Here is an 18,675-nt window from a genome sequence, read left to right on the forward strand (position 1 = left end):
AATGTCAACTTTTTTTTCTTGAATAGTAGTTTCGTTAACTTTTTAGACGGAACACCAATGACAAAGTAATTAATATCAATTTTATTTTTTAGTCCAATATGTTATGTTAACTTGTTAATTTTTATTTTGTAAGAATTATAGTTCTAAAATTTTAGTTCAACCTACCAGCTATAAGTGTTTTGTCACTTTCTTCAAAATTACATTGTAAAGAGATACGAAACACTAATAGCTGTAATGGGGTTTTTGAAATATTTACATTTCTATAAAAACTAAGTTTACTTTTTCTCATATTCAAAATACATATTATTTCCCGGAATGCCATTAGAAAAAGTCAGGTGATATGTTGTGAAAGTTTCTGAAAGGGTCTCGTTTAGTCCAGCGTTTCGTTATGTCCCATCACTCGACTTCGCTTGGTCGTTTGTTTCTCTCTTCGGGTGTTTCGAGGTCTCCTTTTACTTGCAGAGGTTCTCTATCTATAACTACATCGAATTTTCCTTTGCATGAGAATTGCTTTCGCTCGCACTAAAAAAAAAAAATAAAATAACGCTTCCGCCCTTTATTGTAACGACTGCATATGTCATAATCTATACTCACAATATTTTTTACTAACACAAAAATATCTTTGAATGTGGGATGTCTGTGTGATTGAATAATATAATTTTATAGGAAAAAGAGCAATATATTACTGCTCTCCGCATTGTGACTAAATTGTGAAGCGTAATATATTAAATTTACAAACAGACAGTCCGTTTTAGTAACCGCCAATTTGAAATTCAAATTAATTTCTTACCTGTAACCAGTGACTTATATAGGCGCATACTGTATTCATTATATGCTAGAGTTCATTGTTCCACAATATACATAGCTTTGCATGATTTGTTTTGGCGTTTAAGTTTGCTAGACGCCATTAGTACTTTAAAAAAAAAAACTTCTTTGTGCTGTCATTTTGAGTAAATAGTCATTGTTAGTGTTTCGATTGCAGGTTAATTTTATACTTTGTTTATGATTTACACACAGTATTATTAATGGGTTAATTTTCAAGATTTATTTCGGCATAAAATAATGTATTATATTGCTTGGGGAGCGTTTTAAATGCACGATTATTGGGTTTTTTATCAAATATTTTTTAAAGCACACGCACATCGTGGCACGCTTGTATATCTTTAATGAATATAGAGGCATATTTTTATACATTTTTCCAGCATGATTTGCTATGGGATACCATTAAGCTGGACTTTAAATTTTTGATTGCCAGTAATAAATATTTGTGTGGCTGTGTGATAGAGTATCTTTGCCAACGAATGGTATGAATGTTTATTATACGATTATCCATGCCCAAAAAATGAAATGTATGCAAGGTTTAGTTTGGAAGGTAAAAATATACCTAATTTTATTAATCTATTTATGCAAGCAAACTGTTTTTTTAATAATACCAATATTTGCGTTACAATTATGTAGTTTATTTTCAGTGTATTTTTTAAAGGCTTGTGGTGGCCAGTACTATAAAATTGTATGGTTAATTCTAAAAAAAAAAACAGTTTGTAAAGGCACTAACAATTAAACCTAACCCGCTTCGAACCTAACTCGAAATAGATTCACTCGTCGAGATGCCAGCGGTACGCCGAATGGTTGTGCGACGAGGTGCACCCTTCGCTGGAGATGAAGCAGCTGCGGCGGCAGGCTGACGTGGAGATGGCGGAAAGGCTGCGCAGCAGAGGCCTCAGTCCTGACCCTGAGCGGCTACCAACAGGAGCCGAGGCTGTGGCGAGGGAATTAGACGAAATAAACGCTAAACACCAGAGACTGTTGGACATGCTATATGAGAGGTTGAGAAGGATCGCCGCCGCCAACCCCGGAGACATTGTTACTTTGGTAAGTACTATTTCTTTTAAGCTAACGACCAACTGAATTTGACCGTAATGTAACATCCCAGTGTCAAGTTACAGCATCTACTCTTAGCAAGATGTTCCAACTTTTTTTTTGTGCAACTTAGAATAGCAAGCCAGGTAGCAGATCTAGAATGAACCAGTACCATGGACATAACAGAGTATATTGCTCCTCCCATGATAACCCTCATAACTTGGTGCACTTACTAAAAATGTCTCTTACTGTAATGTTACCTTACGGTCCAATGATGAAAGTCAATCGTCAAGACTTGGAGGCACTGTCAGTTGTTGTCGGAATGTTAACACAATAAATAAAATTAGACATCTACTCAGATTTATTACGTTTTATGTTAAACCAAAGATCCAGCCCGATTTCGTACGAGTTATTAGAATATTCGAATATAATATATAGCCTATATGTATTACTCGATGATAATATAGCTTCCTATAGGTGAAAGAATTTTAAAAAACGTTTTTAGTCCTAGTACTTTTTGAGGTTATCCATTACAAACAAACGATCAATCCTTCTATTTTATATTATTATCTTTATCTTAAATAAGGACACAAAAAATATGCTAAAAAAATAGTTAGGTCATGCAATAATTCTACCAACTCGGTGACGCTAGCCCACTATTCTCTCTATACAACTTGCAGTGCCTCCAGTTTTTTATACATATATGTATATTTAATTTACAAATCTGGAATATGCTGTTATGTAAATTTTTTATTTGTACAAGAATGTGATTTGACAAATCACTCAATCATGTCAATCAAGAATGTGATTTGACAAATCAAACAACAAATCACACGACTCTTTTTACAATATTTAAAGAAGTAGGGGTGTAACAACTTTTGTCTATGGGTTTATTAATATTTTTAGGCGGGAAATTTATAGCTGTGTATTTGGATGTTTTGACATTGTTTTTCTTAAATATATTATTAATAGGTAGTGTGTACAATTAAGTATTTTTGTAGACTGCAACAATGCAAAAGTATAGTACAGAATTATCTAAGTTAATAAATATTAAGAATAAGTATAAAATGGTAAAGAGTTTAACCATCAAATTATCGTTGTTGAAATTTATGAAAAGTGACTTAAAAGGTTTTAAATTTAACTATACGCAGCATACAGTTAATTTAATATTGAATAAATAATTTTACAACAATTTTAAGATATCATCGAATTCTTTATATTATTGTATCATAACCACAATTAACTACGAATATCCTCAACAAGACAACCACTAAACTAGTAACTATTAAAAAAAGTTAAACATCTCATCAAGAATCTGAAGCGTATAAAACCGCTTCGATAAAAAAAAACTTTTCGAATTGAAAAAAGAACAGCACGTAACACGTACACATTGTCAGTTGGAATACATCATACATCCTCATGTAACGAACGATTGCGCGCCATATTTACCTAATTCACGCATAGTGATGTCACCGTAGTGTCACTAACGACCGGACCTTGTAAGCTGTAACGAGTTATGGTAATCGTATATTTTATATGAAATCATGAGAATGAGACATTAAAACCTTATAGCTTGCTTACATAGCAAGTTGAATAAAATCTAATTAACTGGCTTTAAAAAGTAGACGCGTCTATATTTTTCGAGGCTGTGTTACACTTTTCGATAATTCTAAACAATATGTATACATATTGTTTAAAATTGTCGAAACGCGTAAACAAAACGAATAATTAATTACATAACCTTAAGGTTACATAAAAACAAGGAAAAGAGGCAATCGGAAGCCTCCTTGCTAAATAGCAATCTCTTCTAGGCAACCTTAAGATGGATAGGAATATTTATAATTGTATTTGATCAAGGCGTAACAGAAAAAATAATAAAATGGAGAAAAAACTGCTAAAGATAAATTTAAACGCTGTATATATTTATTTCGAATCTAGGTGTTTGTAGTATTTATATATTGCTGTTATGTTCTTAATGTTTTTAAGAATCATAATTATAAAAAAAATATACCGTATTAAATCCTTTTTTAGCGAGAGGTTTAATTCCTCTACGAATATTTTACTTGTACAGACAAAACAAAAATTTTGTTGAATCGAAAGAAACACGACATCACAAAGAAGGTCGTTTAAGACCATAGACAATTGCGTCTAGGATTTATTTTCTTATTGCACGCCACATTCTAATTAGAGTTCGTTAAATTGTATCGTTTATTGTCTACCCACACAGCTTATAGCATAATGTTAGGCATCGCGTAGGTCGTAAGGTCTGCCTCTATACGGCAATGATTATTTCATGATTTGATCATTACTTACAATAACTTTGGGTTCCCAAGTTTTTAAATTGCCTACACAGACTAATGTTTGTTTCGACTAAAATGGTGCATTGTGCCCATCAAGTTTTATTTTTCTTTTCATGTATAATAGTTTAGCCGGAGTTAGTTTACTAAATTCGTTTTATGCATGACGGCAATGTTGATTTTTTAAGGCTGGTTACACAATAAAAAAATTAATCAAAAGTTAATTTTCGACATTCCAACATATTTACACAAACATGCTTATATTTAAAAAAAAAATTAATTTGTAATCACTACATAGTATAAAACGAAGTCGCTGTCGTTGTCTGTCCGTCCCTATGTATGTTTAAATCTTTGAAACTACGCAACGGATTTTGAAGCGGTTTTTTTAATAGATAGAGTGGAATTCAAGAGGAAGGTTTATATGTATAATACATGCATAATATAGTAGAGGAACACTGATAATTTTAGAGGTTTCTAATGTAATGGGGAGTCGGCGGCGCTATTTAGTATCAGCATTGCACCCGTGCGAAGCCGGGGCGGGTCGCTAGTTCACAATAACTTGTAATTCGAAACTAATTTGAATCGTGATCTTCCAATTATAAATGTTTTTTTCCCATTGGCAAAAATTCATGTTTACTTATTAAAAAACGATGTTTGTACTTTAAGTACGTTACGGCTGTTACATGATAGATATTTTACGATATTCAACATGATATTAAAGCAATACTTGTGGAGTTTTGAATCTGTTTGAAACTGTATAGAATAATTTAGCAATTGTTCAAATCGATTGAATAACTTTCTTGTAATTAAAATAATGACATGCGAATCCTTTACATTTTGTTGTTTCTCAAAAATAATTTCTTTTTTCACTTTTACCTATAAAAACCTACATGATCCAGTGAGTAACATGGACAAAAAAAATCCAGAAACTTTTGTCGTTGCAATATTTAAAGCGAAACTAATAATAATAAGTTTGGAGCGATTTAGATAAACAACATCTGGAATCCATTACGGACACGTAGATACTTTGTTCTGGAGAGCTCTTGATTCATTGATTTAAATCAGAAACAGTTTTAAAGGGTTTTAGATAAGTTCTATCGAACAGACGTCTTTATATAACTTATTTATACGTACTTATTTATACGTATAAAAGAATAATTACGAAAGAGATATCAAGGGTGATTGACTGGAGATATCGGTAGAGGCCGCCCTAGTCGGACATAATAATATATCGTCCAAAAAGGTGACTCGTTGAAAAAGACCAAGTTAAAAGTGCTCGTAACTGACGAATCAATAGATTTATAAATGATCCGGCGTATCCGAATTGGAATATTTGGCGTTGTATTGTTACTCCCTACCTCAATGGGGGGAGGGATTGTTAGTGATGGGGAAGTTCGTCTCCATTGCTAACAGTATAACCTACTAGATCGACATCCACGCATTCCTCCCTGGAAATCATCATAGTTAAATCCTAGTGAATTCGCTACGATGGGTGTATTGACCTGACTTCATTCTCATCGCTTCATCTTACACTGGTGCCCCGTCATTTGCTGTAAGCATAGATGGGAACACCACTACATTTTCAACCATTAAAAAAACTTCAATGGGAAACGAGCGTGGACTATCAGTTTTTTTATACAACTTAGATCGGCAAACAAGCTGATGACCCACCTGATGGAAAGTGATAACCGTCACCTATAGATATGAACAGTACCATAAACATAACAGAGTATACTGTTTCCTCCATAATACTCCCCATGCGTTGCCATTCCTGAGAACTCAGGTGTTATTCCTCTGTACCCTGTAAATTCACTGCCATATACCATCCTTCAAACCGAAACACAGCCATGCAAACACAACTGCTTCACGGTAGAAACACGAATGGAACAGAGGTGCCCAAGCAAACGAGTTTTGTACAAAGTCTCCTCCGGTAATCTCTGGACTATCAGTGTTTGTAGTATTTAACTAACACAGATTAAAAATAGCATCTTTGGTCCTTTAAATAATAAATTAATAGCTTTCACGTTAACCCCATTCATAGATAAATGAGTTTTGCAGTATTATATATTGTAATTGCTTTGGCTGAACGTATTATGGGCCTAAATACTACGACCATTGGCACGAGTATAAATATAAAAAACTTATGAATTGTTCAGTTCCTTAAATACAGTCCGAAAAGTCCAAAAAAGTCATTATATAGAATATATATTTCATAATTTTGTCATTCCAATTGTATCATTATCACATCTTATAGGTATTACATTTTATCAACAACACCCAATAATCTCGAATACCATGTACGTACGAGTATTTTGTAATATTTACCTTTAGATTTTGCACGTCAATAAAAATAAAAAAGAGTCTTATATTTCGCCTATCTATCTATATATCTATAGATTGCATTCAATAGCATCGCACGATGAAAAAGTGCTGCAAACCGATGTCAATGACTAATTTGTGGGCAAAAAATAATGCCCGGCTTATTTTGTTTGCTCATTTCCTCGACGTACCATCACGAGCTCGTAAGGTCGTCTAAAACATTCATGTATTATTTTATTCGGCTGCCAAAAATGATGGTAATGTCTTTCTAGTATATCGCACCACTAGTAAAAGTTGACTTAACTCCAAATTGGCAGAAAGAGTTTTAGCGTTATACCTACTTAAAAAAGACCAGTTTTCACGACCTAGTAAAGAAAAAATATTTATTTTCCTTATGACACTATATTTTTTAGTAAGAAAGTTAAAAATAAAATCAAATTTTACAAAGGCGACTGATTTTAATCTATCATCAATTGAGCTCAGGTTTTTACTGAAATTCTATTTAACGCCTAAACTTTTTGCAAACCAATGAGTTAGGTCATGCTGAATTCATCCGCACGATTGTTAAATTGGACATTAATTGCTCCCAAGTCACCAGCGTTACGTCACCTTCGAAATTTATATGGCTTATCTGCGACAGTGTCGGTGTATTGGTTAGTAAAATGCCGTCTTATTTTGTTCCTCTGTAAGTTTTTGTTTCTCAATGACGCTATGTTGTCTGACTAACTTCCTTTACCAGAAACAATAATGTATTTATTTCACACCTTCTTTGTATTTTTTTTTTTTTATTGGAGGCAAACGAGCATGCGGCTTATCTGACAGTGATTATCGTCACCCATACGCACCCGAAGTATATGAGAAATTGCAGCCGTATTGCGGACCTTTTAAGATGGAATATGCACTTTTCTTGAAAGTTTTAATGTCATATCCGTTCGAAAATATTGCTGTTGAGGGTTAGTTCCATACTTTTGTTGAGAGACGGGCTTTTTCAAACAGAAAACGCTGTAAGACTACGACCTGTGTGATACCTGATTTCTTGTCAGTGATATGTCTTTACAAATAAATAATAAGTAGTGGAATATCTTTATACAATAGTTGCTGTTAGTAAACAACTCGTGTTATCTTCATATCTAATCACTTATTAAGTAAGTAGTAAAGTATAATAAATTAAAGTAAAATAAACGTGTAGCAGTTGTGTTTGCATGACTGTGTTTCGGTTTAAAGGGTGGGATATAACGTGAATTTACAGGGTACAGAGGAATAACACCTGAGTCCTCAGGAATGGCAATGCATGGGGGGTATCATGGGCGAAACAGTATACTCTATTATGTCCATGGTACTGCTCATGTCTATAGGCGACGGTTACCACTTTACATCAGGTGGGCCGTCAGCTTGTTTGCCATTCTAAGTTGTATAAAAAAATGAATAAGTAAACTCAATAATGGTTACACAAAAAATAAAATTCAAGATCTATATAAAGTTTAACTGTTTAAATTCAAATACGCATATTTACCAGAGGAAATAGCTGGGCTATTATTAATCGTATCAGAGGTGACGTAACGTACGACATCACGGTCAGAGTGTCAAGGCTTACATGAATAATAATTGCAATATTGATATATTTCTTTACGGAAACAACATTGAATTTGTGCGACATATAGATATTAAAGAATATTAAAGTCTATGTATGTATATGTACGTATTTTGTATATAAAGAGATATTTTATGTATATGTATTGTATACAGATATGTATTTATTTTGATTTTAATTATATGAGTTACTTATATATGTCAACATATTTATTATTTTTTAATAGAAACATCTATAATGTTTCCTCCTATTATTGTACGCACACTGCCCGCTAGTAATTAATACTCCTTTCCACTCAGGGTTTGCTGCAAGAGAACTCTTACAGAGTTAAGCTCGCCTGTTGTACATATTTATTTTATATATATTATATGTTGTAATTTTTTGTGTACAATAAAGAATAAATAAATAAAATAAAATAAAGACGAGGATGTCTTATTTTAATCAACTATATTTGTTTTTGGTAATAAAGAATCGTGGTTATACTCTTGAATCTTTTTCTTAACAAAATTAATAAAAGACCAATACGAAAACAAAATGCTATTGATTAAAAAACAAATTTAGACAATCTTAATTGGCAAATATGTACACACATTAACATGCACACAAAAAATTTAAATTAGAATTTAGATCCTCTTTTTGAAGTCTTTTAAGACACTCATACATTCCCTCAAAATTATTGTTAATCATTTCATTTTTTTTGGAAAGATATAGTTTCTTAGGTAGAAAGGTATGCTAATGATTTCAATTTTCTTCTGTTTACATTGTTTCGGAGTATCAAATAAGTGTTTTAACAAATATTACTTGTTTACAACTGCTTAATTTGGATGTACGTGTTATGTTATCTGGAATTTATAATTAGTTACGGAGTCAGACTAAAGACAACAGGCGCCTGGAACAAGGGCACGTTTAATCCGCTTATCGAAATATGACCTATACTTAAACAATTCGATGTTTTCAACTAACAATTTCAAAGCACGTGCGTGTAACTGATAAGAATGAATCGCTCAGAAATGGCTATTTTATAAATTTATTTTATTATAATATCTGTCCACCCTAGCTACTCACGGTCGTTTTCGCTTATTTCGTATTATTTCAAATATTCTCTTTCAAACAAACTTTGTCCTGACAATTACAAACGCAACAAGAAACGAATTAGCCAAATTGATGCACTTAAGTACATTCGGCAATTGATATTTTTTTATAGAAAAGAAATATAAAAAATATTTTAGTACTTTTTTTCTAAATCTTTACTTTGAAATCTTCCGACTATTATACTATCTAAATTTAAAGATAATTTATTATATAGGACGATTTCATTGTAATATGAAATAATGTCTTCATATTATACTGAATAATTTATATTATAATTTAAGATTACGTTTAACAAGAAAAAAAAACAGTTTAAATCGTGGCGAAATCAGTTATTTTTATTTAAAACTAAACATCTGAATCGATTTTGATAAAATTTCTACGAGACAGTTCTGAGAGTATATTATTTCAGATAAAAGAATTATCCAAATCGGTTTACAAATAACAAAGTTACGAAGTCACATAATATAAAGAAAAAACAACCGATTTGACAACCTCCTTCTTTTTTTTTAATTCGATTGAAAATAGAAATAGATCTCATAGGAATTTCAGTATGTACTTCCTCATTGCAAAAAAACCTATCTTCACATTACTCTTTGATAGATCAGTTAATAATTCCGAACAAGTTCTTTATTCTGTACTAGCGACCCGCCCCGGCTTCGCACGGGTGCAATGCTGATACTAAATAAATAGCGCCGCCACCCCATTACATTACAACATTACATTAGAAACCTCTAAAATTATCAGTGTTCCTCTACTATATTATGCATGTATTATACATATAAACCTTCCTCTTGAATCAGTCTATCTATTAAAAAAAATCGCTTTAATATCCGTTGCATAGTTTTAAAGATTTAAGTATACATAGAGACGGACAGACAGCGACAGCGACTTTGTTTTATACTATGTAGTAATATGAATCATTAAACAATATTTTATAAATCCCTATAACGAATACAAATAATGAATTGAAAATGTTTTGTACGACTTAAGAAAGGGTTTAAAATTCATTCCGTATTCTACGCAGCAACTCGAATACAAATAAATGTGCGTGATAAAGCTTGTTCTTTGCTGACACTAAATTCCCAATGTTAGCTTCCAAATGTAGTTTGCATGTTGACATTTATTTCCTAAATAACCTTCCCTTGGCCTTCGTTAAGAGGAAAAAGTGAGTAACACTACTCAGGTAAAAGATACAATTAAAGCTTTTGATTAAACCTTACTAATATTATTAGTTACTTAACAGTAGAGAGAGTATGCGGTTTAGATCATTGTAGCTTTAGCAGGTAACAGGTAACAAAATTGCTTTCCAAAATCGTAAAAATATAAAGAGCATTTTTTTTTTATTTTCTTCGGAATAATATCAGAAATCACGTCATTTATTGCCAGGCACTGACTATTGTTAAACCTCCTGCCAAACACCCTGAAACTGTAATAAATTGTGATTATACTTGCGTTATAGCATAAAAGCTGAATTTTATGTATGATACTTGGGGAATTATCCAAATATGTTTCCCCAGTGACCAGGTAGTTTTGACCAAAATCACCGCCCTCATTTAGTGGCAATCATATAAATTAAAACAGAAGAGAAAAACAGTTTTGATAGTTTTTACAACTTGCCAGACAAGCTGAAAGTCTACCGTGATGCGAGAGCGGGACACAGTATACACATAGAAGTAAAAATCGATGCGAAACAATTGTTTTTTTTTTGTACTGGTAGCAATAAATAATTTTGAAATTTGAAAAAAAATATAAAAGAATCTTCCGTCGCTTGGAAAATGAAGTGATGAGTTACGTCACCGCTGCAGTGAATATCGTGAGCGAGTATCTAGATAGCAATAGCTACAACAATTTGATACGATGACGACCGGCGTCCGTTTTTTAGTGGCGCGCGAACGACAGCCGGCGACCGACGCATGCGGCGTTTGACTAAATGCGATAAGTACGCGACCGAAATTGAATTTGGAATTACGATTTTCGAAAACAAATAAGTGTGCAGTGCCAGTGTTTTTTTTTTTCTGTGAAAACTGATGAAAGAAGGTTTTATACGGATGAAGTTTTGAATTTAAACTTTTTGTTTAATAGGGGTTTCTATCACTATAACAACAAACCTAAATATTTTACTTACATTTTTCCTTTTAATCTTTATTATCGATTGTGTTTATCTTTTTATTTATTATACAATATATAACTTTATATATAACTATACCGATCTATATAATATTTTTAGCAAATGCAATTTCTTCAGTAGATTGACCTTAACCGAGATTCGCTAGTGACTTATCACCGAAGTTATACCGGTATAATTTATACCGGTTTTTTACAAGAGTACCTAATTACAATTACATACATACTAATTACATTATCCACCTTTCAGTAGGTCGTTAACTAGTTTAACAAGAGAGTCCTGGGGTCTACAAAAATAATAAGTACAATCGTTGCTGTTTTTTAATCAGATAAAATAAAAAAAGCATTTTTCTAAGAAATACAAATTATTATATATTATTATAGTAATTTTAATATCGTTGAATTTGATATGAAGATTTATTTGATTTAATATTAGATACATTCTCTGTTAAGCATACCTAGGGTGTTTCAAGTCTGCGCAGTCCAATATCCACTATGTGGATCATAACAGTCCAAACGCATAGATCTTTGAACTGCCTTTATATTTGTAGAATAGGCGACCACCTAGGAAAGCGCGTTCAGCACCAATTAAAACATACAAGTGAGTGTGTAGATGGCACATTGTATACGTGTATGTGTATATTTTTTTTTAATGGATGATAATGGAATGGTAACCCCGCCTGCGCGTACTGTATACGCTGGCAAGGCACCAGTGAGGGATGATAGGTTAGGATGAAAAGGCAGGTCAGTTAGCCCATCGTGATGAATACATTTGGAATTCAGCACGATGATTTCCAGGGAAGACCACGGGGAGGTCGACCTGTTAGGGTATATTATTAGCAATGGAACTGATAATCCGCATTACTAACAATCCCTTCTCCCCCTGTATGTGTATATTATTATCTCACGCTACCTGTAATAACAGTTATTGTATAACAAATACAATGCAAAAACATATTTATAGGCTTCTACGGCATTCGCAAATATTTTGCACAAAAATTACTGGGTTATCAGTAATACTATATCCATTACGTGACTGTTTTCTCTTTGATTAGAAGTTATACTAACAAATTAATCCAAAATCAGTATCACGTATCTTCTTTAATGTTTTATGAAATAACGTCATTTTGTCTATTTATTATAAAGCCCCTTATTTTATATGTAAGTGTATTAATTCATAGATTTTTACATTCACTTGACTGGAAATATTTATCGCTTTCATAGTAGCTCTATCTGTTGTTACAAGTATCATTCCTTTTAAAGACACAAACGCATATTACAATCCTCGACCTCGAGATTTCAGACTGAACGTTGAAAAGTGTTTTGTGTACAGTATTTACAAGTGTACGATCATCTATATTTCATACTGCGTCATTCTCATGTATTATTCCTGCTATTTTTTTATACACGTTGACAAATATTTCGAATCTCAGTTTGACTTCTTAAGTGTTTGCTATCATAATAAGCTACTGAATGTATCCCACGGCTTTACCCGCGTGAATCAATATAAAGTGTTTATGTGCTAACTTAGGATATAGCCTGCCCATGTGCCAAATTTCATTCAAATCCATTCAGAAGTTTTTGCGTGAATGAGTCTCAAACATCCATCTATCGTTACAAATTTTCACATTCATCATATAATCGAAGTTATTGTCCAGTGCTGATCATAAGCCAGGATTCTCGTTAGGGTCGATCCTAAGCTCCTTATATGTACTTCTTACAACACATTTAGGATTATTCAGACGTCGTAAATAGAAAACCGCAGGGAAACCGTTACTTTTTAGGTCTTGGGAACTTTCTAAAAATCCTTATTATCCTATTTACATTACTTACATATAATATATTAACTCTGTCATTAATCTTATCATTGCTAAAAAATGCACATTCGGCTATGTATTGATTAGTTAGTTACTTATTTCTTCTTTTACGTATATTTAAGATTTCGCTACAAATTCATTCAACATACATATTACCTATTTGGATGACAAACAAAACTAGATTTATAACGCAAGCTATCCAAAATAAGACTCAAGTGCAAAATGCAACAAGGATAAAGGTTAATTACAATAAATAATACATGTTTAGCAGAAAACACTGCCATTGTGTTTGGCATTGACAATGAATACGTTTACCTAAATGTTTTGCTCTTTAAACACACTTATAAATACAACACTGTGAAATATGTTACATTTTTCTACTACAGTATCCTTAAACGTACTTACCTATCCTTTCATGGTAACCTCAAGCTATTTTCTTTGCTTATTCAAAAATTCTTATACAATGAAGTATTAAGAAGAATTAATCTACAACTGGCTGGCAATGACCCTGTGATGTCATGTCGTTTATAGAAGTGATACTAAAGGATAATCATCATAATAAATGACATACTTGTTGAGCTACTGAATCAATGATGCACTTGTTATCAATGAAGCGATAACTAAGCTTATTAAGTATATTAAATAAGTATAAGGAAAAAGATTCCTTCATAAAAATTTGTCTAGTGCATGGATCAAACTAATGATTTTGCTGTGTAAAAACCAACGACTACAACTGCAACAAAATTGCTATGGTATCAATATAAATAAAATAATAAATCCTATTGAGAATGGTTAAGAATGCGTATCGCGTAATTCATACACACATAAGAAATACTGGCGAGTTGTCAACCTTCTCTCGCTTTTTTTCTAACGAACAAGAATTGAAGATGCCGCCAAGTGCTAACGACCAGCACTGTCAACATAATTTTTAAAGATATTTGCATTTTTATCAATAAACTGAGATTTAGGATTCAAACGAAGTTTGCCATAAAATTACCGTATTTTGTATTAGCGCATATATAGTACTTTTTATTCCGGTATTGCGGTCTCGAGCTATAATTTGCGGTCAAGATAAACTTAAGAGATGTTACCTTAATATAATCTTCTCAAACTATAGTCATAAGGTCATAGTGACCTCAGCACCATCATTCCGCCCATATAGACTTAATTTGTTTATTAGTTAATTAAACTTTATTATCAAACGTCTCCATAAATCAATAATAAAATTATGTTTAAAACTTCAACCGAATAACGATCATATTATTTATATAACTCACGCAATAATATACACGTCATCATCTGTAGGTATTTTGTTTGAACGAAAATATAGGTGATGCCATTTGTTATGCGAGTTATTGTGAAACATTCTAAAGGAAGTCAATTATGTGCCACTCAAAACAAGAGTACTTGAAATCTAGAAATTTTATTTATTCATCTTCAAATTCTCTCTCCTTTGCGAGGTAGATACGAGATCAGCACACATCTCTTACTTCATCTAGTCCTTAACTTTCCGGTTCCACTCATTCGGCTCAGATTTCTCTATTCAATTTCTCTTAGGTTTTAGAACCTTCTCTATTAAATAGTACATTTTTGATATTAATAAAGTTATCTAGTTCTCTCCCGTTGCCTGCATCCTTTTACTTTTGCATCATATTTATTATGTATTTATTTTACTATATATGTTATTTCCACACATCTAAAACACTGTAATGTATTGCTCATTTTTATACCAACCATTTTTCAAGTAGATAATTTGTTCTAATACCACTGTGTCATGTCCACAGTGTCACGTTTTAAAGTTTTTGTTTACTTGATATTTTTTTAATTTAATACTCGTATATGGTCAGTAAATATGTTGCGTTGCATTGTTTATTGAAATTAATAATATAGCACTTAGAATTTAGATTTTCTAATAAAGATGGTAAATTTTGTGGTATTGAAGGAAATAAGATCTTTCTGTCATTGTATTATATAGATATTTTTAGCGCTTAAAATGGATTATCGAAATAGTTTTTTCTATTAAGTGTCTCCAAAAAAAAAAGGTATTTTGAACCACGCCTCATTAATAAGACCCAATAATAAAAGTAGGTATGAAAAGTTCATAAAGCCACATGTCGTGTGTGAATAATACTATCCAGACTGATTCATCAACGGTCAAAACTGTTGGGACCTTGAGACTTGTAAAATTAGAACTGACTTATTAAACATAAACTTTTGGTTTAATTAAATGAACCAATTTTTCTGCAATAGAGTTGTAATAATACAACATGAAACAGCTACTCTGTCACAGAAAAGAGCAAACATATAAGAAAATTTTTAATGGACTCTAATCAAAACGAAGCAAATTTTTTTTTATACCACTGAGGTGCAATGCAAACAAGCATACGGCCCACCTGATGGTAAGTGGTAGCCTATGAACACCTGCAATACCAGAGGTATTACACGTGCGTTGCCGACCCTGAAGAAACCTCTTTACCCCCCTTTTGAAGAACCCCATGCTGTAGTCTCTTGGGAAAACCTCAAATTTTATTTTCTCTCATTTTCTTTGACATAACTCTAGAGTCTAGACAGTTTTTATATATGTTTCTTTATTCTTAATCTTCAGGTGGTGATGACTAAGTAATTGATCTGCCCACCGATTACTTCGCCATCTTGACCTCTAATCCTTTTCCTTTCTCGAATAGTTATTGTGTTTATGAACGAGACAAACTTTGCAATAAGCTACAAATATTACTCCCTAGAAAAATGATGCTATTATTATCAACGAAAGGCCGACAGCTATCCAAAAAATAGATATTAAACGTTCCAAAGTTCATTACCGAGGATTGTAAGAATTATATGAAAAGATTCGTTTCATACGAGTACCTACAACAGTTCGACATTTTAATCAACTTTAGTAATTACTAATATGCTAATCTTATTAGAAACCACTTGTGGTTCATGAATTATTTACTATGATAGCGTGTTTTCCTACACTATCTCATTAGATGTTTGTGAAATTCGACTTGCTCAGTCAATTATTTCAGTGAATACTGTCTACCAATTTATCCTAGCCTACTATTGAGAGAAATTTTAAATGTGTAAGTTAATAAACATGTTTGAGTATTTGTTGCTGATATTAATAAAATTTAAAACGTAGTTTTACATGTTTAAATGGTATTGCATCCAAATAATTTAATCCGCTGTGTAGTGTGTGCCTTCTTTCATCTTCAAATTATCCATCATGTTTGTATATTATACTTTTAAATTATTGGTAAATTCAAATATAAAAATTTACATTGTTCGTATGTACGCTACCTATTCGAATTCAGCGTCCCCATTCGTTACTCACGTCACCTTGATTAAATCAACAACTCACTTCGTGTGTCGCTGTTGAGTGCACCTGTACTCGATGAAGATCGTTATCTTTTACTAAAAATATGTAAACACTTTTAAACCTAATATATCTGATTTGCAGATTCTTACCGAAGTCAAAAATTTCCTTATTTTTGTTTCACTGCACCCAATCCCAAAATATTAATGTGGGGTTTATTACATGCTAACAGTACTAGTGGCTTTGTTAAATAAAACTATGGGTCAACTACGTTTTCAATTCAAATTTGTTCAATCTTTGAATCTTGTATTAAATTTTATTAAAATCTGCCAAACTTTAACAATTTAGTTATCACATGAGATGCTTCTACCAAATCGATGTTAAACTATAGAATTAATATCTCATCACTATAATACCTAATAGAGTAATCGGAGGCATTTGTGTTGTTATTTTTGATCGGTAACTTGGTAATTTTGAACTTTCGCATTTTTTACTTATATTTTCAATACACAACCGGAACTTAATGAGATGTAAAAGCCTTTCCAGATAAATAGTATCTACAAAAAGAAGCAGGTATGTAGGTACTATTTACCTGTAAAGGATTTTACATCGCGTTAATTCCTGATTGCGTATTTAAAAAACGTAACTCTAGACGTATCCATATTTCGCCGAGCATATTAAATGATATAATCTTTTCACAACCGCAATCCGAGGTGTTATGAATTATATCGAATGTTATGGAGAACTTTGAAACATCCAAATCAATTACAAAGAACAGAGATGAAAGTGCGACAGCATTAAACAAATCCTATGCCAGTCACAATGTCGTTTCATTTGGCAATGCTCCCTGTTATATAGGTTCACGGCTTTACTGCCAGAAAAGCTATTCTTATACGCATTGGCATTAGAGGACTTGGTATTTACAATCAAATGCTTAGTAACATCGTAACTATCTGTTTTCGAGTTATTACCTCTATAGGTAATAATGACAAAAAAACTTAGAAATAAATTGAGAGAAATTTAAATATATTAGTAAAAATGGCACTGTGGAAAATGATTTACCATTTATTCTGTGTGACATTGATTGAAATGTCTTGAAGAAGATACTTTGTACTATAAAATTCTGCTCCCGGTCTACGTTGTTTCATGGATTACTTCTGCTTTTTAATACCTTTTGTAAGTTAATACAATTTTTTTTTATTTATTACTGTTTGCTTCAGTTTATGTCCTGTAGTTGCTGTAGTTTTGTTTAATTTGTAAGAATAAAATTTAGTTTTTTTTTTTCGTTATTTGTAAATACTAATATTGTTAGTTTATATAATTCCTTCATTACTACGTAATAATGCGTAGTAACTATTTATTTTTAATTTGGTATATCAAAATATGTCTTTATATTGAGCATTGATCCCATAAATGTATCGGGCATTTTGCCAAAATATAAAAATGTTCATTTAAAAAATGTAACCAATATCAAGGTCAATGACACAAGTAATTACTGTTTAGCCACCGTAAAATCTAAGTTGAACGTAATTGCACCAAATTTTTATTGCCTGCACAGAATTTATATTTAGTATTCAAGGTTTTACAAAGAACATTTCTGCGAGATAGATAATTTAAAGCCTACGCAGTTTTAAATTTGTTTTTTTCCAAATCGGGTTTGCCTTCCAAGAACCGGTTTAAAGATAGATACTTTAATGTTGTGTCAAATATATTTAATGTTTTAATATAAAATTCACTTCTAAATATTATGAATCTCACCGGTTCGTTTTATTATATGTCTATAACAGCTATATACATATATATGTATATAATTCAAAAACCAATCAAAGTAGTAGCGCGAATATGCTATATATATTTGCGCTACTATTCGGTTATAAATATATAAAGTAGGTCGTCGACCTACTAAAGGAGTATCGAATAATATTATTTTTTAAAGATTAAACGTCTATGATGCATCGTATGATCAATTTATTTTTTACTCGTTTATTTGGTCCAAAATAAAAAAATAAATTTTCATTTGTTTTTGACGTTAAAGACATGTACTAAAATAGTTAAATGAATGCTCACTTAATGCAAATAAATAAAACTCATTAAAATTACCAATAATAATTAACAGAAGAAATTTATGACATAAGAATTAATTATTTTTTTGTCTACACATTGTAAATATTTATAATCTGTATCATTATTTGAAGGGAACAATAAAGAGTTTTCATTCGTTACATTCATTCTTCTCTTAAATACCCAATTGGACTACATTAA

General features: G+C 31.8%; 1 protein-coding gene across 20 annotated transcripts in view; it reads left to right on the forward strand.

The window, feature by feature from the left end:
* LOC113511282 (dystonin) overlaps positions 1 to 18,675 on the forward strand; it is a 372,284-nt gene that overhangs the window by 280,135 nt on the left and 73,474 nt on the right. For 16 of the 20 annotated variants that reach the window (XM_052903181.1, XM_052903184.1, XM_052903175.1 and 13 more), the window contains one exon: positions 1,594 to 1,872. The exons of 2 other annotated variants lie outside the window; for them this stretch is intronic. In XM_052903181.1, coding sequence (XP_052759141.1) covers positions 1,594 to 1,872 — 279 coding nt within the window. Of the gene's footprint in view, positions 1 to 1,593; positions 1,873 to 11,043; positions 11,197 to 17,433; positions 17,590 to 18,675 lie in introns of those variants that run through there. 2 more of the 20 variants (XM_052903186.1, XM_052903187.1) reach the window with 2 other exon arrangements.

This window comes from Galleria mellonella, unplaced genomic scaffold (genome assembly GCF_026898425.1).
Source record: "Galleria mellonella isolate WM207_F2 unplaced genomic scaffold, CSIRO_AGI_GalMel_v1 utg133, whole genome shotgun sequence".
Classification (NCBI taxonomy): domain Eukaryota; kingdom Metazoa; phylum Arthropoda; class Insecta; order Lepidoptera; family Pyralidae; genus Galleria; species Galleria mellonella.